At 42.2% G+C, this 25,194-nt stretch overlaps 1 protein-coding gene across 6 annotated transcripts in view; it reads right to left on the bottom strand.

Moving 5' to 3' along the window:
* RBFOX2 (RNA binding fox-1 homolog 2) overlaps positions 1-25,194 on the bottom strand; it is a 274,381-nt gene that overhangs the window by 156,335 nt on the left and 92,852 nt on the right. For all 6 annotated transcript variants that reach the window (XM_044915336.1, XM_044915338.1, XM_044915340.1 and 3 more), the window contains exon 2: positions 24,713-24,763. In XM_044915336.1, the coding sequence (XP_044771271.1) occupies positions 24,713-24,763 (51 nt within the window). The remainder of the gene's footprint in view (positions 1-24,712; positions 24,764-25,194) is intronic.

The raw sequence follows: 25,194 nt of genomic DNA, 5'->3' as shown, positions 1-25,194 counted from the left end.
AGAACACTGCTACACAAGCAAGGCATACTTCTGGCAAATGGGCCTCCTAAGGTCTTCATCGGTTATGACTTAGCTTAAAGTTAGTTCTATATCTTAAAAACCCAACAAGAATAAATGTCAAGGTTTCTACTATAGAGAATACTGTACTCAAAAGCTAACCAGGCAACCAAAAGAGAAATACAAGATATTTATTAATTTTTTCATAAAAACTGTGATCTCCTCAGGGACTAAGCCGCTGTTGTTTTATACGAGCTGCCAGCATCTCTACATTGCCACTAAAAATGCTAACTGCTGGGCCTCCATCAACAATTCCAGTAGGGTTAGTGCCTTATCCTCATTCAGTGAGCCGTGTTCACCAACCCCTTTCCCCAGGAGTGGCATGAGCCATACCCCATCTCACCCACACCCTGGATGAGATTGTAAATGAACCCTGTCTTTACTGTGCTGGCAAACCCTAACCCCTTTGGATCTCTGAACCCCGGTAAATTTGTTCACTTATTTTCTTACAACCTTAAGCCTATAACTGCCTTTTGTTAATTCTGTGTCTGTAAGTCTTATATCCTGAATCAGACTGCAAATTCGATTATGAGCTCCTCAAGGTCAGTGGCCATATGTCTTATTCATCTTAGGATCATCAGTGTTATGCCAGGTGACCGGCATATAATAGGCACACGGTACTCGTTGAAATACTTGTTAGGCTGATCTGGATGACAGGGACCACATAGTAAAGAATATTTATTTTGCGTGAAGCTCTCACTGCACACAACTCAGGAGAGCCCAACATAACTTTAATAGAAGTGAATCATAAGCAGGTCCTGAAAGGAGGGAGAAGCCTGAGGCCTAAGTAATTAATACTCAGCCTCCTTGCATTGTGGGTTCTCGTCCTCAGTCTCATGGGCTCAAAGACATGGTGAACAGAGAATATACCAAATGCTGGGGCAAATGATAATATTTCCTTACTCTAAGAAAATTCAACCTGCTTTTCTCCATCTACCTGTATATTACTCATCTTCTAAGGGCCACCTCTTCCTGCCTACCCTAACTCAAAGTGAAATCCCCAACTCTCCAGGATCTGATGATGAGTAGCTATTTAGTATTTGTAACTAGAAGGATGGATTTAAGTTTCAGTAAAAATAATTCAACTAAACATCGGTAAAAATTACCTGATTGTAAAAGCTGGCGAAGACCAGAAAATACACTTCTCTTAAAAAATTGTTTACAACTCTGACATTTATCACATAACATGGTATTTCCCTTTTTAAAAGAAGACAGATTTTCTGGGGTGATCAGAGCTGAGGCATGGACATGGATGCTTAAATGAATTCTCAAGATCATTTTCTGGAGGCAGCATGGTACTAAAGAAAGAACTTGGGTTTGGAAGTGGCATCAAATTGCCAAATCACCACTCACGAGCAGTGACCCTGAGCAAGGACTCTAACCTAACCTCTCTCAACCACTATATCTATACCTATAAACGCAGGGCTATTATGAAAATCAGAAGTAATGTACATACAACACTTAGGTTAGTGCCTGTCTAAATAAATTACAATTGTTAATAGATTTGTTTATCGTCATTTTTTCTCAGTGCACAACAAAAGACAGAAAATGCCTCCTTGGCAAATCTGACATTTTAGGGCTACTACTATAATTTCTTTTAAATTGGTAGCAATAGAATATCAATAAGAACTCACCTAAAGAGAGCTATTTTTCCTGTGACTTTTAAAGTAAAATCTGCATCAAGAGAAACACAAAGTGTTCCACTGGGCAAGATGTCCCTATTATACCAGATGGCTAGGAGAATTTATGGGGACTACCATGAAAAACAAAGCTCTTTGAAAGGGGGAGCTTCTAACAAATGGGGACAGGGGTTCCAGGTAGGGGTAAACCCAATACTGACTGCAGGATCTCTCACAGAAAAGCTTCAAGTAAAGGAGGTGGGGTTTTTTGTTCTTTTTTTTGTTTGTTTTAACTCTCTTCAAAATTCCACCCCTCCCTTAAATCAGATATACTTACCCAACAATCATAAACACAAGACAAAGAGGAAAGGAAATACCTGCCTGTGCATGAGGGAAGGGGGATGCAGAGGAAGTAGGGGAAGCTGGCTAGAAGGGACAAGCACTTTCTATGGAGGGAAGGGGAAACTAAAGGTTGCACCATCTTCTTTCATGACTTTCAGGAGATGGCAGGACTGTTTAAGTCACTCACCCGCTCTAGGGACAGGGCTGTGAATGGGAAGACAGCAGTGTTTGGTCTTCCACAGGGCAGGGCTAAAAGCCACTAAGGAGTTAAAGCTTTCAGAGCATGAGAACGAAAATGCTGGAAGGACTTCTAGGGCTTTTATAGTCAGCCCCGTTGAATGGAAGAAAGCCTGGGCGTTAGAGCCAGACGGGCCTTCCTAGCTTTGACCTTGGGCAAGTCCGAGAGCCTCCCTAGCCTTCACTCCTCTCATCTATAAAATCGGGTGAATGGTTTGTGCCCTGCAGATGGCAAAGTGTAAAAAGCAAACTGCTTCAGAAGAGGCCCGTAATACGGGTTGAATGTCCGTCCTCACACCTCAGGATAGCCATGTGTAAAACGCCGGTGGCTGGCATGTATCTCTAGGTCACAAATGTTCATTCTCCCCCTTTTCTTTCCACCTAACTTAGCAGAGAGGGAATCAAGTCCAAGTAGGGAAAGTAACTTTCCCAAGGTTACACGGCTGGTTACTGGCAGCATTAAGGCTTGAAATCAGCTTCTGCAAGTTCAATGCACTGCACCTTGCCTCATTAGGAATGTTCCCTAGAGGACACAGCAAGCTTAGCTTAACATTATATGGGCTCAGAGAGTCCACGTGAACTAGGGAACAAGCTAACTGCAAGGTCAGCAGCTCACTGTGATTCAGACACCCAAGAGTTAAGCACTCAGCATCGGCCAAGGCTCCAGAGAGCCTGGGCTGGGCAGACTCCTAAGGGAGGAGGCCAGAGAGGCACTGAAATCCACTCCACGCTGTGATTGGTCGGCTCCCAAAGGGGTGGGGAAGAATGTCACCCGATCCCCACGGGTAAACAAGAGCAGGAGCATCTGCTCAGGTTTTCAACTAAATCTGTAAAATATTTCTGAACACTTGACCACCAAACTCAGAAGACTATAACCTCTGACCTTCATGAACAACAGAGCGCTTGTTCTTTAATGACCAGATTCTTAGTAATACAATCTGGAGGAGCGAGCGAATGCAAAAGGGCAGTTTTAATACTGCTCTAGCACAAAATGAGTAAGGAGCGCTCCCACTCCAGGTGCTTGAAATCAACACCGCCACCACCCTGCCTGACCCCTTGCCCTTACAGCGGGGAAGCAGCCTGCTGGCCTCCACGGTACCATTTTTCTCAAAGTCTGCCATTCTGAAAATATGACGAGACTACACAATCACATTCCCTCCCCCTGAATTTCTCTCCATCCTCTTGAGGAGGAGGCCCTTCCTTTTTAAAAAGGATATCTTATTGCAAGATGTAACCTCTCTGTAATGATGTTAGCACACGTGTGCAGAGCAGAGAGAAGGGAGGGTTTGGGGAGAGAGAAACCCAATACCTTCCCAAATCCATTGGGAAGTCGGCCCAAATTATTAATCCAGGACTGGGCCACTTAACTGAATTGGTTGAGGCAATGCCCTTCAATCCTGGCTACATTCTTTCCCCCCAGGGGAGAGTGCAGGAAGGGCCTGTCTCCTCAAAATCTTATGACCCCGACAACTCTTGTTTCCTCAGAAGTTTCTCTCCCATTTCAAGGGTATACACAAAATATTTCAGTTCTGAGCAGAGAATTAAAGAGCCAATCCCTATCCACAAGACACTATGGGGACTCCACAGGACTCATCACTGAAGAGCCACCAAAAACTGCATTCCCTGTGTTCTTATCTCCGGCCACAACTCAACAACTCAATTCTAAACTCCCAGTAACTGAAAAGGGGGGTGAGAGGGTGGATCAAAATAAAATCAAAGAGAAGGTTTCCTACTAAAGGATGGAAACGGGAGACCCCTGAAGAAACAATTCTTCTGGGACCAACATGAGCCTGCCTCAGTGCAGTCCCAGGAACCAGGGCGAGGCCCACCCAAAACAATCCGGAATGGCCAGGCAGAGCCATCCCTCAGGAACGGTGTAGAGTAGGAATGACCTGACCCACTATGGACTCAAAGAGCGAAGACTCCTCATCACTGGGCCAAAGCAAATCAGCTTCAGGAAGTGGCAGAGGCTCCTTATGTCTCCCCTTTGTTTCTGCTCTACAATCCCAAAGCCAAATTTAATCCAAACTATGCTACGAATGCCCTTTGCTAGCACAGATGTCTCATTTATAAGTCCCAGGGAACATAAGTGACTCAGCTCTCTTTTATAGGAATGCTCAGCAAATTAACTACTCAAGGAGACGCCACATGGTTATTAAAAACACAGGCTCCAGTGTCAGGCAGGCCCCGGTTCAAATACCTGTTCCACTACTTTCCAGCTCTATGACCTAAACTTCTCCAAAGCTCAATTTCTTCATCTGTCAAATAGGCCTTCCACCACCTACCTCACAGGGAAGGTTGCTAAGAATAGTGGGGAAATGGGGGGGGGGGGTGCACTATGCACAGTATTCGATGCACCGTCAGCATTCAATAAATAGTAGCTGTCACTATAAATTATTCATGAAGACTATAAAGCAACCTCTATGAAGAAATAACACCGCCAGCTGACAACTGTATTAGCATCCCTGCACCGTACCCCTCCCACCAGAAACTGGTAAACAGCATGAAAATGCCAAAGATTATTTAATGACTATCTACTATGCAATGTGCTGGGTGCTGGGCGAAGAGTGAAGGACATGACCTCTCCCTGAGAAGCAGTGCAGGCTGGCGAGGGAGGCCAGGACAGACAGGACACGGTGGGGAGGAAGAGAAGTACCGCTTGGCTTGTGTTCCACTGGGAAGGGGCTGCTTTTAAGGCTGGCCCCAGCAGTTACGGTCACGCTAAAGAAATCTATCAGGGTCATGGGGCAGGGGGCTACTGGAACACGAGGTGCATTCTGGAGCTCTACACGCCGACCAAGAGCGAGGGGAGGGCCAGTGGGGCCATGTACTGGGGGGAGAGGAATCTTGGGTCTTTTCTCTTCACGTTACACTGGGAAAAAATGACACCACGCATGGAGCTGGCAGTCATGAGCAAACATTTTCAGACAGGCGCTACAAGATTACTGCTTGTTGGGCTGGTGCAGCAGCACATACATTTTTTAGCAAACAGGCATGGGGCTCTCAAAGAATGATAATGATATAATCAAAAACATGAATTTTCACCGAAAACCGTCACTGGGGAAGGCCAGAAAGGGCTGCATTCTATCAGCCAGTGGCACCCAAACTCACAAACCAGTGTTCTTGCTCTTTCTCACTTAACAAATTTTCATCCTCGGGGCACCTGGGTGGCTTAGTCATTGGGCATCTGCCTTCGGCTCAGGTCATGATCCCAGGGTCCTGGGATCGAGCCCTGCATCAGGCTCCCTGCTCAGCAGGAAGCCTGCTTCTCCCTCTCCCGCTCCCCCTGCTTGTGTTCCCTCTCTCGCTGTGTCTCTCTCTCTCTGTCAAATGGATAAAATCTTAAAAAAAAAACCCCAAAAAACCCCACAACTTTTCATCCTCACAATCCCAATCTGTCAAGCTGTCACACACACACCTTAAAACCTGCACTGCGGAGGGACTGGAGCAAGGCTGGGCCACTCCTTAGTCATGACAGCACACGTCCCTCAGGAAACAGCACTGCACTGGGGAAAAGGCACTGACCTGAGAATGAAGGCTCTGGATCACAGACCCACCGGTAGCCAGAGCTCTAAGAACGTAAGACTACAGCCTTGGGTAGTCAACTAACTTCTCTGAGACTCGGTTTCCCCCTCAGCAGAACAAGGTCGAGGTAACCACTTCCAGTCCTGGCATTCAAGGGGACCTGAGGGCCAAGCCTATGCTCCCTCCCCTGCATTCGTGTTCTAGTTATCACGGCAGATGGACCACAGAAGAGCCAGGATATTAAGACAAGCAACTACAGTTTACTCTCTCAACTAGACTGAACGTTCAGGCAGAGCAGAAAGCCAACCACAACCTTTCTGGAACACAAACTAAAAGGTTTTGGGACTTACAGTCCTGGCCCATGAAGTCCTGTCAGGACTCTGTTCCTTGAATATTAAACCAGGAAAGAAAGCAACAGAAAGCAATGGGACAACAGTAAAGTCACCGGGCACCTGCTTTGCTTGCAAAAGGATCCCTCCAAATATGATGCTGAGAAGGACACACGGGAATGGCAGTTGCTATTTCTGGCCAAAGATCAGGACCTGAACGACGGGTGTACTCTCCACTGAACAAATCGTGTGGGCAGAACTAATCTTGCAACTGCCAGCACTCAACAAACTGGCAGCTCTTTAGAGACAACTCTCTGGAGACGCAGAGCTGCAGTGACCAAGGGAAATGTACCCAGATTAGATCGGCGGAGACGGCTCTGGTTCCACAGGAGGTATTGTAGGGAGCGATGGCACTGGCCAACCCACGGGAGCGGCACAATGAGCTCCCTGAAGGCCGCACGAGTTCAGGTGAGAAGAGCGGCCGCTCTGCTGCGAACGACTCATGGAGCAGCGGCTGCCAGGCGTCCTATTTACCTCTGCCTTTAGTCACAGTTCCTCAAGACAGCCTGGCAGGCTGGTTTTGCATGGTAACTGCCTATTCCCTCCATTTTCAATTAGGAGGAAGAGCTCTTATTTTTTGCCCTGTTCTCTTTACCTTTCCCTTCCCAACATAAAAACATGAGTCAGATGTGGTGCGTGCACACAATGGGATATTATTTAACAACCGAAAAGAAGGCAGTCCTGATGCACACACCGTGGAGGCACCCTGAAAACATGCCAAGTGGAAGAAGCCAGACACAAACGGGTCACATATTAGAGTCCATTTTCTATGAAATATCCAGAACGAGCAAATCTGTGGAGACAGAAGCTAGACTAGTGGTTGCCGAGGGCGTGGGGGGAGAGGGGAATAGAGGAACTGGGAAATGATGATTTGGGGTCCACAGTTGTTTTCCGAGTGACAAAAATGTTCTACAACTGACTGTGGTGATGGCTGAACAACCCTGTGAACATACTAAAACTCACTGAATTATATACTTTAAATGGATGAATTGCATAGTATAGAATTATATTCAATAAAGCCGTTTTAAAATGCCTCAAAGGAATTACAACCTCCTTAGGAAGGGAAATGTAATGAGGGAGACTGACTCCCTGGCCATCCCTGGTTTCCAAACGCCGCCCCCCCCCCCCAACCGCCCCCCGCTCCTTCCGATAACTACTCATTTCGCCATTCCATCCCGTGCTCCGCTGCTCAGGTTGACCCTTTTTGAAAAGATTTCATTTACTTATTTGACAGAGAGAGAGAGAGCGCACACTTGCACAGGCAGGCGGAGACAACTGGGCAGGATGGCGGCTTTGCTTGGCTCTTAAAGTCTACCCCTGCTCTGTCTTTAGTGTCCTTTATTCCACATCTAGTTTCCATGTCCCCAGAGAGATTGTAAAATCGCCCCCACCCCTGAGCAGTGGCTAACAACCTGCAGCACCACGAAAAGGAATGAAGGTAAATGATACTAAGGAAGCACAGTTTTGGGAGTTTCGACACATCTGGGTTCCAAATTACTTAGGACCCTGTCCACGCTCAGTTTCCACTTCTGTAAAATGGGCAAAACACTACCCGATGCACCCAATGCATGCAGTTGTTATAAAAGCTAAACAGGAAGCTCTATGTAAGTGATTAATACGATGCCTGGCACACAGAAGGTACTCAATAAATAATAACTTATTTATAGAAGCCTTACGCCCAGTTTTTTCATGTTGTCATCCAGCAGATCAGCCTCTGTGTCAAAAATGCAGCAATAAAAGCAGGCCATTGATGTGCCCCAAAGTTAAGTATATTAAGGACATTTTTATTTTATTCTTTTGGTCTGCTATATTTTCTCAATTTTCCTGGATGAACGTATATTACTTTTAAGAAAAAGATTTTAGGGGCACCTGGGTGGCTCGGTGGGTTAAGCGTCTGCCTTTAGCTCAGGTCATGATCCCAGGGTCCTAGGATCAAGCCCCAAATCGGGCTCCCTGCTCAGCGGAAAGTCTGCTTCTCCCTCTCCCTCTGTTGCTCCCCCTGCTTGTGCAAGCGTGCGCTCTTTCTCTCTCTGTCAAATAAGTAAATGAAATCTTTTTTAAAAATAAATAAATAAAAATAAAAAGAGTTTAAGGATTTTTTTAAATGAATTTAAATAGGGGCACCTGGGGGGCACCTGGGTGGCTCAGTCATTAAGCGTCTGCCTTTGGCTCAGGTCATAGTCCCAGGGTCCTGGGAACGAGCCCCACATCGGGCTCCCTGCTCAGCAGGAAGCCTGCTTCTCCCTCTCCCACACCCCCTGCTTGTGTTCCCTCTCTCCCTGTGTCTCTCTCTGTCAAATAAATAAATAAAATCTTTAAATAAATAAATAAATAAATAGGGGCACCTGGGTGGCTCAGCTGCCTTCAGCTCAGGTCATGATCTCAGGGTCCTGGGATCAAGCCCCAAGTCAGGCTCCCAGCTCAGCAGGGAGTCTGCTTCTCCCTCTGCTCCTCCCCCCTGGCCCACTTGTGATCTCTGTCTCTCCCTCTCTCTCTCTCTCAATCTCAAATAGATAAAATCTTTTTTAAAAAATGAATTTAAGTAATACAACGTGTCTTAGCATCTTCTTTGCAGACACTATAGCATGGCTCTGGAGTCAGAAAGACTCCAGGAGTCTTTAGGAGTCAAATCCCTAATTTACCACTTAATATATGTATGAAACTGTTTAGGCTTGGTGTTCCCATGTGGAAAGTAGTGATGGAGATGAACACCCTCGCAGAGTGCTTGGCACATGGACTTCAGGAAGTCCCAGGCAAAGCTTCTCAGCTTGAGTGTGCATCAGAATCACCTGGAAAGCATTTTGAACCAGAAGGCTGGGCCCCCTTCCCCAGAGCTTCTGCTTTGATAGGTCTGGGGGAGGGGGAGACCACAAATTTTAGTTAAGTTCCCAGGTGATGCTGACACTGCTGCTCTGGAAAACCACACTTTGAGGACCATGGTCCCAGGTAATAAGAACAAAGTCTCTTTACAATATGCTACACAGATCCTGAGTGCTCTTTCATATCTGCTCCCTGGAGATTGAATTAAATTAGAACCTGGTACTGCACATTCACCCAAAAGCCCATACTTTACAACATGAGAGAATTTACTCTAAGACATTGAGGGAACTGGTTTTCCATTTAAGGTTAAAGCAAATAAGAATTTTTAGGACTACATTTAAAATATCCAACTTTCTGGGGAGCCTAGATGGCTCAGTTGGTTAAGCATCTAACACTTGGTATCAGCTCAGGTCCTGATCTCAGGGTCTTGAGTTCAAGCCCCACACTGGGCTGCATACCAGGCGTGGAATCTCCTTTAAATAACAATCATAATAATAAAATATAATATCCGACTTCAGCATGGGACAAAACGTCTGAGAATGTGGGCACAGATCAAACAAACTGCGAGAGACAGAGGCATGGTGAGTCCACTGCACATTGCCCCGTGCCTGCCTGGGGAGCAGGGCAGAGCCTTCAGTACGTCACAGAGCACTTGCTTTGCTCTGAGTGCCCTCTGTTGACAAAAACAGACATAGCCACTTACTCCACTGCTCTCTCCCTTTTCTCCTCCCACCCCAGGAGAGCCAAAAGTCCTTTGAGTGTGACTCAGACTTGAGGACAAGGCTTCCAGTTATGAAATTTTCCTAAGCCCCTACATAGTCAAGACAGACCTTTTCTTCTCCTGATTTCCCTAGTCCCCCTCACTTTGTATCTGCGGCTTATCTCCAAACAGGTTAGCTATCTCAGGATGGCAGAACTTCAATCACGGTTGCCTTTCGCTTCAGAAATGGCTATAGCGCTAGCACTGCGGGAATAAACCGCTTTTGTAAATAGTCCCCAACACAATGTGAAACAATTAAAAAGAAAAACACAACAACACTAACTGGTGAAGTACGTAGAGTTTCTATAGATGAAAATTGTTTAATAGCACCATTCCGAACAACTAAGAGTAGAAAAAGAGCATGTGAGAGTTGGCCAAGATCTCGAATATTAATGTCTTGAACTTCCTTACTTCTATGAGGAAACTGAAGGGCCCAAAGAAGTAAAGTGACATATGCAAAGTCAAAATTAGCGAAAAAGTCACGTTTCCTGACTCCCTCATGACGCATGGTCTTTCCACTATACTATACAGTCTTTATTTGGAAACTTTTTCATGTAAGTATTACCAAGACAAGGATAGCTCCATTTTAACCACTTTATAGACAGTAAAGAAACTAATGAACATGTAACAATTCCTGAAAGGAAATGGAGAAAAAAAAAACCTACCTCTTTCTACTGTGAAATTAAGCCTTTTCTAGTATTACTACTTTCTTAATAGCATTCATTTTTAAATTATTCTTCACAGGGTTAAAAACTGCACAGACTATCAATAAGCAATGTCTAAATAAGGAGTCAGCAAGCTATGGTCCATGGACCAAATCCAGCTTGTCACTTGTTTTTGTACAACCTGCATTCGGACCATGAACTGAGATGGTTTTTACATTTTTTTAAATGGTTGAAAAAAAAAAACAAAAGAAGCATATTTCATGACATGTAGAAATTACATGAAATTCAGTGGCCTCAAATAAAGTTTTATTAGAACACAGCCACATTCATTCAGTTCCATGCTATCTATGGCTGCTCACACAGAAAGTGTCTGCTTTCAGATTGTGTCATGATCCCAGCAGCAGAGCTGAATAGCTGCGACAGAGGCTGTATGGCCCTAAAAGCCCAAAATATTTGCTCTCTGATTCTTTGCAAAAAATGTCCATTCCTGTTCTCAATGACTGATAAATGTGATGTGTGAACCTTCAATCAAGTGCAAAGTACTGTGTTGTAAGTTATTGGGGGCCCAGCCTCAGGAGCAAGCTCCCCATGCTCTTTAACAGGAGCCCTTGCACAAGGTGAGTGGCCAACCTCGACCTCCTGACAGACTGAGCTCTCCTCCAGAGAAGCCAAGGGGGCACTGTGCTAGGCTCCAGCATGTTTTTAGTTAATATTTATCAGCAATCCTACACAACCATACCCATTTTACAAATGAGGACCCAAGCCTGAGAGAGGTGAAACATCAGGCACAAACCAAAGCTCTGAACCCAGATCTGCTTGACACTAAGTTTCTCGGATTATTCCCCAGTGGTCTGCAAATTTTGTTCAAATCAGCTGAGGGGCCTCAGGACCAAAAGGAAGCCCAGAGGGTGAGGCTCCAAGTCCTCCAAACAAATCTTTTCTACCAGGACCACCCCACTTACATTTTTCATAGATTGTGTCCATGTACTTCATTTGAAAAAGAATGTACTGCTACAAAGTTTAGTCTGGAGGTCAGTGTACCTCTTCAAAACAAAAGCTATGCTCTTCTCTCTGTGCCACTTATGACCACTTTTGGCAAATCTCTCACAAAGCCGGACATCTTAATTTCCTCATCTGCCAAAGGAGATTAAAACCCTGCCCTCCCCCCACCCCCCGCCTGCATGTAGAACTCACTGGGGCTCACCAAGATCAAATGAAAATGGACAGGAAAGTGATCTGTAAACGCTATATGACTATATAATACAGAATTATCACCCCCTCAGTGTAGGGCTGGGGAGGGGAACTAGAAAGGAAATAACATTTGCTACTGACTAAAGAAAAATCAAACATGCAAGTAAGATGTAAAAAAACATACTTTTTAAGATTTTATTCATTTATTTGAGAGAGAGCGAGAGAGATCACAGATCACAGAGGGAGAGGGAGAAGCAGACTCCCCGCTGAGCAGTGAGCCTGACACAGGGCTGGATCCCAGGACCCTGGGATCATGACCTGAGCTGAAGGCAGACACTTAGCCCACTGAGCCACCCAGGCGCCCCAGAACACACACTTAATTAAAATTAAATAAGGAAAAGACATGTGCTCAGTCATAAACGTTCAAATCTAACACATTTAGATTTAAAATTTAACACAAAATTTAGATTTAAAAACAAACTTTAGGGGGTGCCTGGGTAGCTTGGTCAGTTGGGCATCTGCTTTCAGCTTGTGTCATGATTCCAGGGTCCTGCGATGGAGCCCTGCATCAGGCTCCCTGCTCAGCGGGAACCTGCTTCTCCCTTTCCCCCACTGCTTGTGCTCTCTTTTGCGTGCTCTCTCTCAAATGAGTAAGTGAAATCTTCAAAAAAAAAACTTCAGGGGTGCCTGGGTGGCTTAGTCAGTTAGGCATTTGACTCTGATTTCAGCTCAGGTCATGATCACAGAGTTGTGAGAGCGAGCCCCGCATTGGAGCCTTTAAGTTTTGCTTATGTTTCTCCCCCAATCTCTAAAAAATAAAAATAAAACCCAACTTCACTAATTATTGGCTACATAGTCTTTGGGCAATGACTTAAATCTCTTTGAGGCCTGGTTTCCTCACCTGCAAATGGGAGGAATAAAATAACACTTGCTATAAATGCTTTATACAGGACTTGGCACCTAATCGCTGTTCAATACATGTTAGCTCTCTTTTCCTGGGAACCCCACTTGCTACTCTAAAATTAAGACACACCTGCTAAAATTAGTGCATGAGCTCCCTACAACAATAACAAAACAACAAAATTAAGGAGCTAGAAGCATTTTAGCTTAGATGAATCTATGATCCACATGACACCATAAAGCTTCTGAGAGCACAGGCTGAAGGTGCTCTGAGAACAATGAAAAATCCTAATAACAGGAGATACACAGGAGGCCCTTGTTGAAAAGTTCTACTAATTCAATAAGGATGTTTATTGAGTGGTTTAAGAGCCTTCTATGGCTCCACAAAATGGCAGATTTACATTTAATATCCACTTGACCAAACCCATTAAACTTGTAAGAGGCACTCTCTTGCTGAAGATCAGATATCTACCTTCTTAAGTATTAATTTTTTATATAGCTCTGGCAAGGCAAAAGCAAAAAACCTAGTGAAAGCCTGAACAAAGTTTTTTTGTTTTTTTTTAATCTTCCACAGGAAAAAAAATCCCAACAGAGTAGTCTCTGTATTTCAAGAAGGCTAAAGATAAGTTTACTTTTTAATTTATCCCTTTACCAAATTCTTACTGAGTACCTACTTTGAGCAAAGTATTTAAGAATATCAAGAAGTATGATAGGGCTCTTGTTCTCACAGAACAGTATGAGTCACCATAAGATAATATGCAGTGATAAAATGCCATTACAAAGTGGAAATACTGTGCCTTGGGAGTTCAGCAGGAAAAACTTCATGAAGGAGACAGCATTTGAAGTGGGATTTAAATGATGGTAAAGGATGGCCATTATTTAACCATGCAAAATACCATAAATAATTAGAATTAAAATCCATATCCGATTTCAAAGCTACACTACACCATCCCATAGTGTGGCTAGAACACAGAGTACCTTACAAGACATAGAAGGAAAAAGACTGGGCCAAGTCATGGAAGTCCTAGAGTATCCACTGAAGAGCTTTCAGCAGATAAAACAGAATAGTGATTTCTGCAGCGAAGCAGAATAGTGATACTCCAGTGGGATCAGAGCTGAGCCTTTGTTTAAATGTATTACATAGAACTTACTGAAATTATTTTCTGGTGGCACCGAATTTTCTAACACAAAGACCTTAAATCATCTGTTGTAGTCCCCCTGCCTTTCTAAATCAACCCTAAATCAGCTCAGTATAATGGCATACACTAATGCTATCAAGAAAATAAAAATATTTAATCTATAACTGAAATACATAACCATATTGGCCACCAACTATGAGGCCTTTTGCTTTATCTTACACTTAACCAGTTGGTTTCATTCTAAATCATCTGCCAGTGGCTGTCTGTTGAAGAACAAAGGGTTGAAAGGTCTATCATGTTCCTTAAAAGTAACTCACAAAATGGGAGCCAGGTTTGATAACTATCTGCCGTTTATGTCTACTATGTGGCCGTCCTAAACAATTCTAAAGAGATGAATTACCTGATTTTGAAAACTGCTAATAAAGAAAATTCTATAGTTTTCCTTTATAAGTAGTCCCAGTGATTAAAAATCTTTAGTCAGATAATTCTTTTTGAAGGCCATATTAAGCTTCTCATTACAACACAAATCAAATGCCTATATACAAAGGATGAGGCCAATCTACTGGAAAACCAACCAGTGAAGTTATGATCCATCCATTTACAAAATAATAAGGATTTGGGTCAAGAGACGAATACAAACTGTTCTGACTACCTAAAATCACAGCAAGCCCAAACTGAGTAAAAACTGGCAAAGCTGGGGGAAGAAGTCAAACCATGGAATAAAAGACAGGATGTGACAAAGAAACCGCGTACAGAAGAGCAATGAGAAGAAAGTCAGCCATCCTTTCTGTGCTTCTGGCTTGAGTCACTCATCTATCCACAGATCCAGAACAGCCCTGCTGAATTCAGAGGTAGGAAGTTAAGTGATAAAAACTCCCATTGTTTCCATAAGGAAGCATGATACTGCCAAGAACCACTAAGTCAAACCCATTAGAGCCAAAAGAGCCCTTAAAGGAAAAAGAAAAAACTTGGGCCCAGAGATGAAAAGAGACTTTCTAGACTACAGGAAAAGCAGAAGGTAGAGGCAGTGAAATATCACATCAGCTAATAAGTCACTCTTGACCTAGGAAATCTTTAAAAATGTAATGCTTACAAAATTAAGTACTGTCCTCACTTTCACTGATGAGAACACTGACCCTTAAAGAAGTTAAATTTTGCTCATGGTCTTCATAAAATTTACCAAACTCACTGGATCTGACACTTACGGAAATGCTCATGCATATGATGTGTTAAATGAGTTGAAATGAGTAGAGGCAGTAAAAAAAGGTTTCATACAGCAGGTTAAGTTATGGCCAGGGATCCTGAAGGATACTTAGGGTTCTGCTGGGAACAGGAGAAATATTTCAAACAAAAGGCACTAGGAATAAATAAATATCCAGGACAGAGATCTGAAGGACTCTGCGGAGCCATGCATAGTAGAAGAAATATGTGGAAGGGACTAACAATGAGCACAATGGTTGTAGAGAGCCTTGAATGTCTGGTGCAGTTTGGCCAGATTCTGTTCAAGTCATGACAGTCTCAAAACTGACTCCTTCTTTCTACTGGTGCTGCCAAGACACATAATGAGTTACGTAAATTGACTTACGCAGGTTTCATTCCCCACACACAAGCATATTATTCCTGGAAATATGGTAAAGCTATGTTCCTGAGTTAGAAATTTCAAATCTACAGATATAATTCATTTCACATGGTAAATCAAAAGAAAAAAGACTTAAATCAGAGACTGCAGAAACTAAGTATTTCCTTATAAAGCTTCCCTAAGGCCTCTTTTCCATAAAATTAATGAGAAAAATGACTTAATGACCTATCATACGCTGGGAAATTTATGTATGTTACCTCTAATTGCATAACAAGCTTTCACAGTAGATACTATTCCTATTTTATAGATGAAGAAACTGAGGCTCAGAGAAGGAAAATACTTGCCCAAAGTCATATAGCCTGAAATGGCAGCACTGATACTTAAATCCAAAGCCAGGGTGTGGTTTGTGCAGATGTGTGCATGTGTGTGTGTCCAGAAGAATTTCTATGAAACAGCCTTGCGGAAGCTACAGTGCCTTGGTTAAAGAAGAAAAAAAAGCCAATGACTGTGGCTGATCCTCACCATATCACATCCCTTAGGACAAGCAGAAATCAGCATAACTGCTCTTCACTACCTGAAGGGCTTTCTTGCCCAAAAATGCCTGCCACTAAGGATCTGGAGGCTATGTCAGCCAAACACAAATCCACTATAAACCTACCAATCTTCCTGGGAGCAATCACCAGTACTGAACAAAGACAGTCAAATGCTGGTTTCCATAGTCTCTTTCCTATGATAGTTACATAGAGTTTATCCAAATTGAGCAAATAAGGACGAAAATATAGTTCTGTTTTATTGGGAGAGGGATCATGGGACCCTGGGATCATGACCTGAGCCGAAGGCAGACGCTTAACCAAGACTGGGCAACCCAAGAGCCCCAAATGGCTTTATTAGAAAGATGTAAACAGTGTCTAGAAAACTGTTAATATCTCATCTCCAACATTAGGAAGCCAACATATAGTGTCTAAAATTGGTAAATCAAGAAATAGCAGAACAGGCATGTTATTTAGACACATGGCAGACAAGACAGATTTGTCTTGCAAAATCTCATAACTGAGAAAAAAATTTGCAAATTATAAATCTGACAAAGAACTTGTATCCAGAATATATAAAGAACTCTTACAATTCAATAAGAGAACAAACGAACCAAGTAAAAAGTGGGCAGGGCAAAAGACTTGAACAGATACCTCAACAAAGAAGACATATGAATGGCTAATAAGCAAATAAAAAGGCAACTCTACATCTTTCAGTATTAGGAAATGCAAATTAAAACCACAATGAGCTACCAACACATACTCTGTATAATCAAAAGGTGGATAAAACCAAGCCACTTTGGAAAATAGTGTGGTAGTTTCTTAAAGTTACACAAGAGCTTACCATAAAACCCAACAATTCCACTCCTAGAAATTTGCCCAAGAGAAATTAAAACATATATCCACACAAAGACTTCTATACAAATATTCATAATGGCATTATTCATAACTGCCAAACTGAAAACAATCCAAATTATCTATCAATTGGTAAATGGATTAACGAAATGGGGTGCATCCATACAAAAAAATACTGTTCAGCAACAAAGAGTAATGACATAGTGATACATACTAACTACAACATGGATGAACCTCAAAAACATTATGCTAAATGACAGAAGTCACACAGGAAAGGCTATATACATATCACAGGATCCCATTTACATGAAATATCCAGAAAAGATAAGAGTCAGGAAACAGATGAGCAGTTTCTGTTTGGGGTAACAGTGGGAACTGCAAAAAATTTCAAGAAAATTTGCGGGGGAGGGCCACAGGGTGTTTATGGAAATATTCTAAAACCAAACTGTGATGATGGTGGCACAACTCTATAAATTTTATAAGATCACTGAATTAAGTATAATTACACTGAATGACTTTTATGGTATGGAAATTATATCTCAATAGTGCTTTAAGTGATTACTAAATGTATTTATTTTATTTTCTATATATATGCATGTATATATTTAATAACTCCAAGGGAAATGAAAAAGTATATAAGAAAGTGAATATAATCATTTTATGATTCAGTTACATTTAGTCATAATAATGTAATTATTATATAACCATAAGTTAGTAATAAACACTGATTTTTTTAAATGGCTTTTTTTTTTTTAAGATTTTATTTATTTATTTGACAGAGAGAGAGAACACAAGTAGGCAGAGAGGCAGGCACAGGGAGAAGGAGAAGCAGGCTCCCCACCGAGCAGAGAGCCCGACATGGGGCTTGATCCCAGGACCCTGGGATCATGACCTGAGCCGAAGGCAGACGCTTAACCAAGACTGGGCAACCCAAGAGCCCCAAATGGCTTTATTAGAAAGATGTAAACAGTGTCTAGAAAACTGTTAATATCTCATCTCCAACATTAGGAAGCCAACATATAGTGTCTAAAATTGGTAAATCAAGAAATAGCAGAACAGGCATGTTATTTAGACACATGGCAGACAGCAGCAGATGAAATGAAATGGTATTTTCCAGAAGGAAAAAGCTTATGAACTATTTGTAGAAGGAAATGATCTAAAATGCAAGAGTAAGTCTGAAGCTAATTATATGGTTTGAGCAAAATGCTTGAACACCAGATGCCACAGCATTTACCAGCCCTTCATCCACTAGAGGGTGTAAGGCAACATCGCAGAGGACCTGACCACTGACGGGTGACCTGGTGTCAGAGATTGGGGAGAAGCAACCATTTTATAATATACCTTGCATGAAGGCTAAGAGTGGGGTTCTGTACAACCTAGCAGAGAGAAAAAAAGGAATTTTGTATGTAATTTAAAGCAAAGCAGAAGTATTTTTAATTAAAAGGGGGGGCCAGTAAGAAAATTACTACAGATTGTGAGATACAGAAGGGGTATGAAACAATTTACTTCTGAACCAGTCGTTTTAATAGAGTTTCCAGCTGTGGGGGGTAGGAGGGTTGTAAAATTTCTCATTTGACAAATAAGTCCTAGGTGGAACTGATATTAAACACAGCAAATAATAAACTAAGGCTGCTTTTTTTTTTTTTTTGGTCCTCCTAAAATTTAATACTTCGCAGCAGCCAGAATGTTGTTTTTAAAAATGTAAAATAAATCACATGACTTCCCTGCCTCAAACCTTTCGAAGTCTTTGACATTAAACAACATTATTTTCACTTATTCTTTCAACAAATATTTATTGATCTCCTCCTACATGTCAAGCTCTGCTCTAAGCAAAGTCACAGCTTGCACAGCATATTTTAGTGGGAGAGATGCACAATAAACTATGTGCACTAGATAATTTCAGATGATGATGATGAGATCTGAAGAAAGTGCAACTGAACAGTCAGGTTATGTATCTGGATATCTTCAGACTGGTGTAGTCAGGAAAGGCTTCTCAGAGGAGTAAATTGTGTACTTGTGACCTGAATGAGAAGGTGAGCATCTGGGTGAAGAGCAGTGCACAGTGAAGGCAGAAGGGACAGTGATTCCACAGTGAAGCTGGGGTCAAGCTTGTTCAAGAAAGCCCACGTGGCAAACGCCAACTGTAAGTAAGAGAGCCGCAGGGAGCTACAGAGGTAGGCAGCAGGCTCATGTACAAATCCTCCCTGCACCATACGATGGCATTTTACTCAACCAATAAAAGGAATGAAGTACTGACACCTGCTACAACATGGATGAGCCTTGAAAAGATTATGCTGAGTGAAAAGAAGCCAGTCACGAAAGACCAGCTATTGTGTGATTCCATTTATAGGAAATGTCCAGAACTGGCAAATCCAGAGACAGAAAGCAGATGAGTGGCTGCAGAGGGATGTGGAACAGGGAAGCGACTGCTAAAGTATATGGAGTTCTTTAAGGTTGCATTTTTAAAGACAACAATTATGAGAATTTTGTTCTTCAAAACTACAGACTGCCATCTATTAGTAGGTCCAGAAAATCAATTTTGCTCAATCAATTGTTGAATGGAAAAGAATGGAAAATATACAGTACTTACAACACAGTAAGGGTAAGTACTATTTGGAAGACTAATTCTAAGTTCTACTCGTGTGTGTGTGTGTGTGTGTGTGTGTACTGGGTCATGATGTTAAAGGTACTGCTTACTAGGGGTTGTTGTCTTTTTTAAGCTTGAAAGCACTGAGCTAGAACTTGAACACTCTCTTACCATGTCCTCCACTCTAACTCTCCCCAAGGGAGGAAAAGTAGCCATTTCTTTGGCACCAAACCATTTGCTATTGTCCATGGCTCCCAATCAAAATAACTAAAAGCCCTGAAAGTTAATTTATAAAAACTCTGACTAAAATAAAGCCCATTTCCAGGGATAAAAGGAAGAACAGGTTAGAAAAGGAAATTTTTTTTCCAATTCTTAAGAAAGAAAATACTTTTGAAAAATAAATCCCTTAGGTCATTTTTATTTTTGTTTTTTTAAGTAGACTCCACACCTAGTGTGGAGCCCAACACGGGGCTTGAACTCATGACCCTGAGATCAAGACCTGAGCTTCAATCAAGAGTCGGATGCTTAACTGACTGAGCCACTCAGGCACCCCTTAGGTCATTTTTAACCTATCCTCTCAATTAAAAGTACGGCTGCCACTCCCAATTAAAATCTCTAACAAAGTCACATCTGCCAACTTGAACATCTCCTTTGACATTCTCACTGTTTCCGTGTTTCACCTAAACATGTAGATAGAATGGCTTTTCAACAGAATTTCAGGAAAAGGAAAAAAATTTTAAGGAGCCACTGACCAGCATTTTAAAAATAAGATAAAGAGCCTAACACCATGACATTATTTTTTTTCCTTATATTTAAAATACAAAAAGATTGGGGTGCCTGGTGGCTCAGTCGTTAAGTGTCTGCCTTCAGCTCAGGTCATGATCCCAGGGTCCTGGGATCAAGCCCCACATCGGGCTCCCTGCTCCGCGGGAAGCCTGCTTCTCCCTCTCCCACTCCCCCTGCTTGTATTCCTGCTCTCGCTGGGTGTCTGTCAAATAAATAAATAAAATCTAAATAAATAAATAAATAAATAAATAAATAAATAAAAATACAAAAAGATAAACTGTGAACCACAAGCTATTTTAACAAACAAGACAGGAAGAAAACTTGACAGACATAAGTTACTCAAGGGATGTCCAGGTCATATGAAGCCTTTTCATGTTGCTACATTCCCCAAGGATTCCATAACATCTTGTCACACTAGCAAGAGAACACCCCCATTCAAGGAAGAGAGAACACTGACAGAAGAACACAAAAGGGAAATATAAGACCCTGGAGGCTGAAAATCCAGGGTTCAAGCCTATTTCTGCCACCTCCCCTCTACGTGACATTGGAAATTCATTTAAAAATCTGTGTTGGTTCTATTTTTTTTTTTAAGATTTATTTATTTATTTGAAAGTGTGTGCATAAGCAGGGGGAGGGGCAGAGGGAAAGGGAGAGAATTCCCAAGCAGACTCCCTGCTGAGTGGGGAGCCTGATGCGGGATTCTATCCCAGGACTCTGAGATCATGACCTGAGCTGAAATCAAGAGTCAGATGCTTAACTGACTGAGCCACCCAGGTGCCCCCTGCATTGGTTTTCTTATCTATAGAGATAGTAAAGCCCCACCTACCTAGCAGAGCTATTGTGAAGATCAAAACTCAGTGAACACGGAAGCACACTGTAAAGTACTTTACAAACATTAGTTTTTTTAACATACTATTATTCTCAGCTCTACACCTGACTCAACACCTGAACCCAGCCAAAAATCTATACCATCTCTCATCTCAAATGTGAATGGTGATGTTTCATTCCCACCCAGGTTAAATGTTAGGCAATGCACTGTGCCATAATCCCAATTCCTGATCACATCAGTTAAGGGGACATTCGCTACAGTTCTGGAATTATGGCTAAGATGACCACACACCGCACCCATCTAGGTTTGCCTGGGACTGTTTCAAATGAGCATCACTTTTCACCCTCAAAAGTGCTCCAACTAGAATGATGAATTATATGGCCATCCTAATATAGCAGACATAAAGTTATGGCACCAAGAGATGGCAAGGGGCTGGCCTCGGGACTCCCACTGTACTCTCCAGAAGCCCCCGAAAGCCATCCTAAACAAATAATGTTGGCAAAAATAGTAAGCTTGCTATGCAGATACTCTAATCAGACTGATACTCCTAAGCCCCTCCTATCTAAAAACCCTGGAGTTAATACACACAAACATTCTCTCATTTAAAAATATTACAAACCCACAAAATATTCCAGCCTTAATCAACACTCAAATAAGCACCTGCGCATATACACAAACCACAGAGAAACAATCAGCTGGGAATCTAAACCGCTATATTGTATCATCAATCCAACCTCCTGTACAGCCTTAGGTGAGACACTCAGCCTTCCAGCTGGTTTTCACTTCTATAAATCTGGAAGAGTTCGTCTCCTGCACTTCCACAGAGAAAGCCCATTAGCAAGCACGGTGAAGTGCTTGGAGTGCTTTATGAATGCAATGGCTTGTCATCTCATAAAGCTTGCTAACTGATTGGGAAAGAAGGCTGGGGTGACTGCACATAAAAAAGCAAAACCTCTACAAGGTGGCAGGTGTTTTTTTCCCTCCTTTACTCCACAGGTTTCTAATTCAAATGTGCTGGTGGGAGCTTACATAACAGCATGAAAAAGGTCACTGAACAGTGAGATGCTGGTCTACTTGGTGCTAAGGAACTCAGGGGTAATAATCCTTAACCAGGGGCCATGACTTCCTAAATCTGTAGCTGAGCTTCACTAGGCCTATGAAGCCGCCAAACAATAAATGAAGTATGGGAGTGAGCAGGCCTACACACACATGACCACACTTTTCCTTGTGTGAGGGAACAATCCCCAGGGCAGAGGAAAGGGCCCTCAACAGAGAAGACAAATTTCAGTTCTTATGCAGCTACTGTCTGGTATGGTTACCCTGGATAAGTCACTTTATCTCTGTGTGCCTCAGTTTTCTGCTCTCTCCAAAGGAAGTGTTTGCTTTATCTACTTCAAAAGGTGACTGTGAGGATGAGGTGGGAAAGTACAGATGACAGTCCTCTAAGAGGATCAGGATTTTAACTTTGTCTCTTCTAAAATCATGAGGAGATGCTAATAAAAATCCTGTCTGGGACGGTTCCTATCTGTTTAGAAAGGAACAGCAAAAGAATGAGGGCAAATACACAAATTAAAATTCACCTTCACCTCACCCCCCTGGCTCCTGATTTGCTGAGCCAAACCACTCTGGAGAAATGTAAAGATCGCAAGTTCAGTTTCTGCCCAGCTCAGGCTGCTCAGTGACCAGTGTTGCACACTGATAAATGCCTCCCAAACCTCAGCGCACAAAGTGAGAGTTCACAAGGTTAGGCGCATTAATTAGCAGTACTCATTTGGATTCTGTATTCATCAAATACAACAAGCAGCTATTCAATATTTGCCTGTTTGCACTGCTCTAAGATCTGTAATTCAAAGATCCAGCCAGAGAACAAAATAAAGCCCAAGAAAATAAACTAATATAAACCTGTCACCATCAGAATGTGCCTCAAAGTAAATTAGCAGCTTTAAACTATGGCAAAGGGTCTGCATAGACCTACAGCAGAGAGAGTATGAGTAATGAAGGTGCAGGTTACAGAAGTGGGTCCCTTCCACAAGAGAAAGGAAAAATAAAGCAGTTCCAAGCAACTGTGCTTTAACAAATTCCTCTTAATTCCTTTTGCTTAGTTTCTTATTGATCTGCAATCCCCACAGGAAGAACAGAGCATTATACAGTACCTTTCAGATCCTTTTAAATTCAGTACGTCTATTCCCATACTTTACTTCAATTAGTTTTACCTTTCTATATCTAAAATAAGCCTATAACCCAACATAAGCAAAATTTTATAAACACGTAAACATATGCACTGGTATCCAAGACTGGATAGAGACTGACCATGATACTTTATGTTTTAAAGGTCCTAGGTGAAAAGTATAGGATGAAACAGAAAATGTCACTCCTTTTAAAGTAGCCCATAGGACTACAGTTCTCAACCCTGGCCGCAAAACAGCATCACCTATAAGGATTTCTAAATATGTGAATGACTAAACCCAATTTTAGACCTACTCAATCAGAACCTCTGGGGGATGATCTCTAGGCAGTAATACTTTTCCTGATATATGGCCACGATATAGAACTATTATCAAAGGGCATAAATTTCACAGCTTACAAAAGCTCTAGAGCAGATCCAAACCAGAAAGAAAGAAAGAAAAAAAATCCTCTATATTTTCTTTAGATTTGAAGTAAATGACTGTATCTTTCAACAAAAACTTCCATAGGGACAAACTTCAATGACAATGGTGATGATCCCACCGAGAGAGGAACAAAGAGATCAACACCACTCTCCCTCCCCCTTTTTCTCCATACCCTACCTGGGGCTGGTCTGATGCCAACCCAGCACCAAAAGTGCAAGAACTGGGCAAGTACTCAACCAGATGACCGCTGATGATGGGGCCATCCTAGTTGTTAAGATCAGCTTCAGGGGCTCTGATGAGATTCAACTATGTCACAACACTCTGGTTTAGCACTCTGATGACACATGTCCTTTGGACAAGCCTAATAGTGAGGGCATTTTTGGACAACCCTACCGGGAAGCTGGATACACATTCAAAGATAGTGCTAGGAGCTACCCTTTCAAATCTCCTGAAAAATATCTATATGTCCAAACAGCAAGGAGGCAAATTTCAGAGGATAGGTATCTTAAGCCACATCATTCCTCTGAGGCAGCTTTACCTGTTCTTCTAACCTAATGCAGCTTCAGCCTCATCTGCTCAAGGTTTCAAACAGTGGAAGGATAGGGAAGGCATTTTATGCACTCACCTAAAGCATCCAGGGGATGTCTCACAGGAAGCAGTACTGCTCTACCCACAGTAGGACCTGGGCTTTTTTCCAATCATCCTCCCTCTCTAACGAAGAAAGGCAGCAGAAACTTCCCTCTCTCAAGCAAGCCTTCCCTGATTAAAACCATAAGGCTGAATTCCCCCAGGAAAGAGAATGGAATTTTCTCGTTGCAGATTATTGCAAGGACTCAAAAAAAATCGGTGCAGGCAGGGGCTAAGTGGCAGAGAATTAAGAGACAAGCCCAGCACTTAGAATTATGAGACATCAAGAAAACCAGGTTAAAAAATTACTATCAGCCTGGAGAAGAAAAAACAAAAGCAATTATGGCTGTGCCTGAGTGATTTTTTTTCCCTGTAATATCCACAATTTCAGTAACGTGATTACAGTTCTTTTAGGATTAAAAAATATATTTTATTTGTATCTCAAATGTAAAGTCATTGCTGAAACTAACCACATCACTCTCCAAAATTATTTCAGGAAATGCTCTCTACCACAGGACCCTTAGAATGAACACACACACACACACACACACACACACACACCATCTGAGTTATAACAGCAGATACCAACCTGGCTGTCACACACACACACACACACACACACACACACACACACACCCCATCTGAGTTATAACAGCAGATACCAACCTGGCTGTCCCGTGCTGGGAATCCATGATAACCTTGGGTCAGAGGCTCGTTCTAAGAGAAAGAAAAGAAAATCAAACTATAAGACAAAAGAAAATGTTAAGAATCACCAAAATCATCCAAACTGATCAAATATAAATTCCTGCAACAGTTCCTAAGATGTTCCATTGCTATATTCCACTATAACTACATACCTCTCCCAGTTCAGCCTCTACAATGGCAAAACCCAAACCAAACAAATAGTATTTGCTTCAAAAAACTACTCTTAAACACTATTTTCCTCCTTATACAGCTAAATCTGTTTCCTTCCCAGTATATCTCAAATAGGGAGCCACTGTGATTTGAGACAAATCAACTCCTAACTTCACACTGTGGGACTTTAGCCTCCCTGGCCCTAAACCACTAAAAGGCAGTAGCAATCCTAAACACGAGGACAACCAAAAACATCCATACTTTCCCAGAAGTCTCCTGGGTGAACAGTACCA

This window comes from Neomonachus schauinslandi, chromosome 5 (genome assembly GCF_002201575.2).
Source record: "Neomonachus schauinslandi chromosome 5, ASM220157v2, whole genome shotgun sequence".
NCBI lineage: Eukaryota > Metazoa > Chordata > Mammalia > Carnivora > Phocidae > Neomonachus > Neomonachus schauinslandi.
This window is presented reverse-complemented; position numbering and strand designations above follow the sequence as displayed.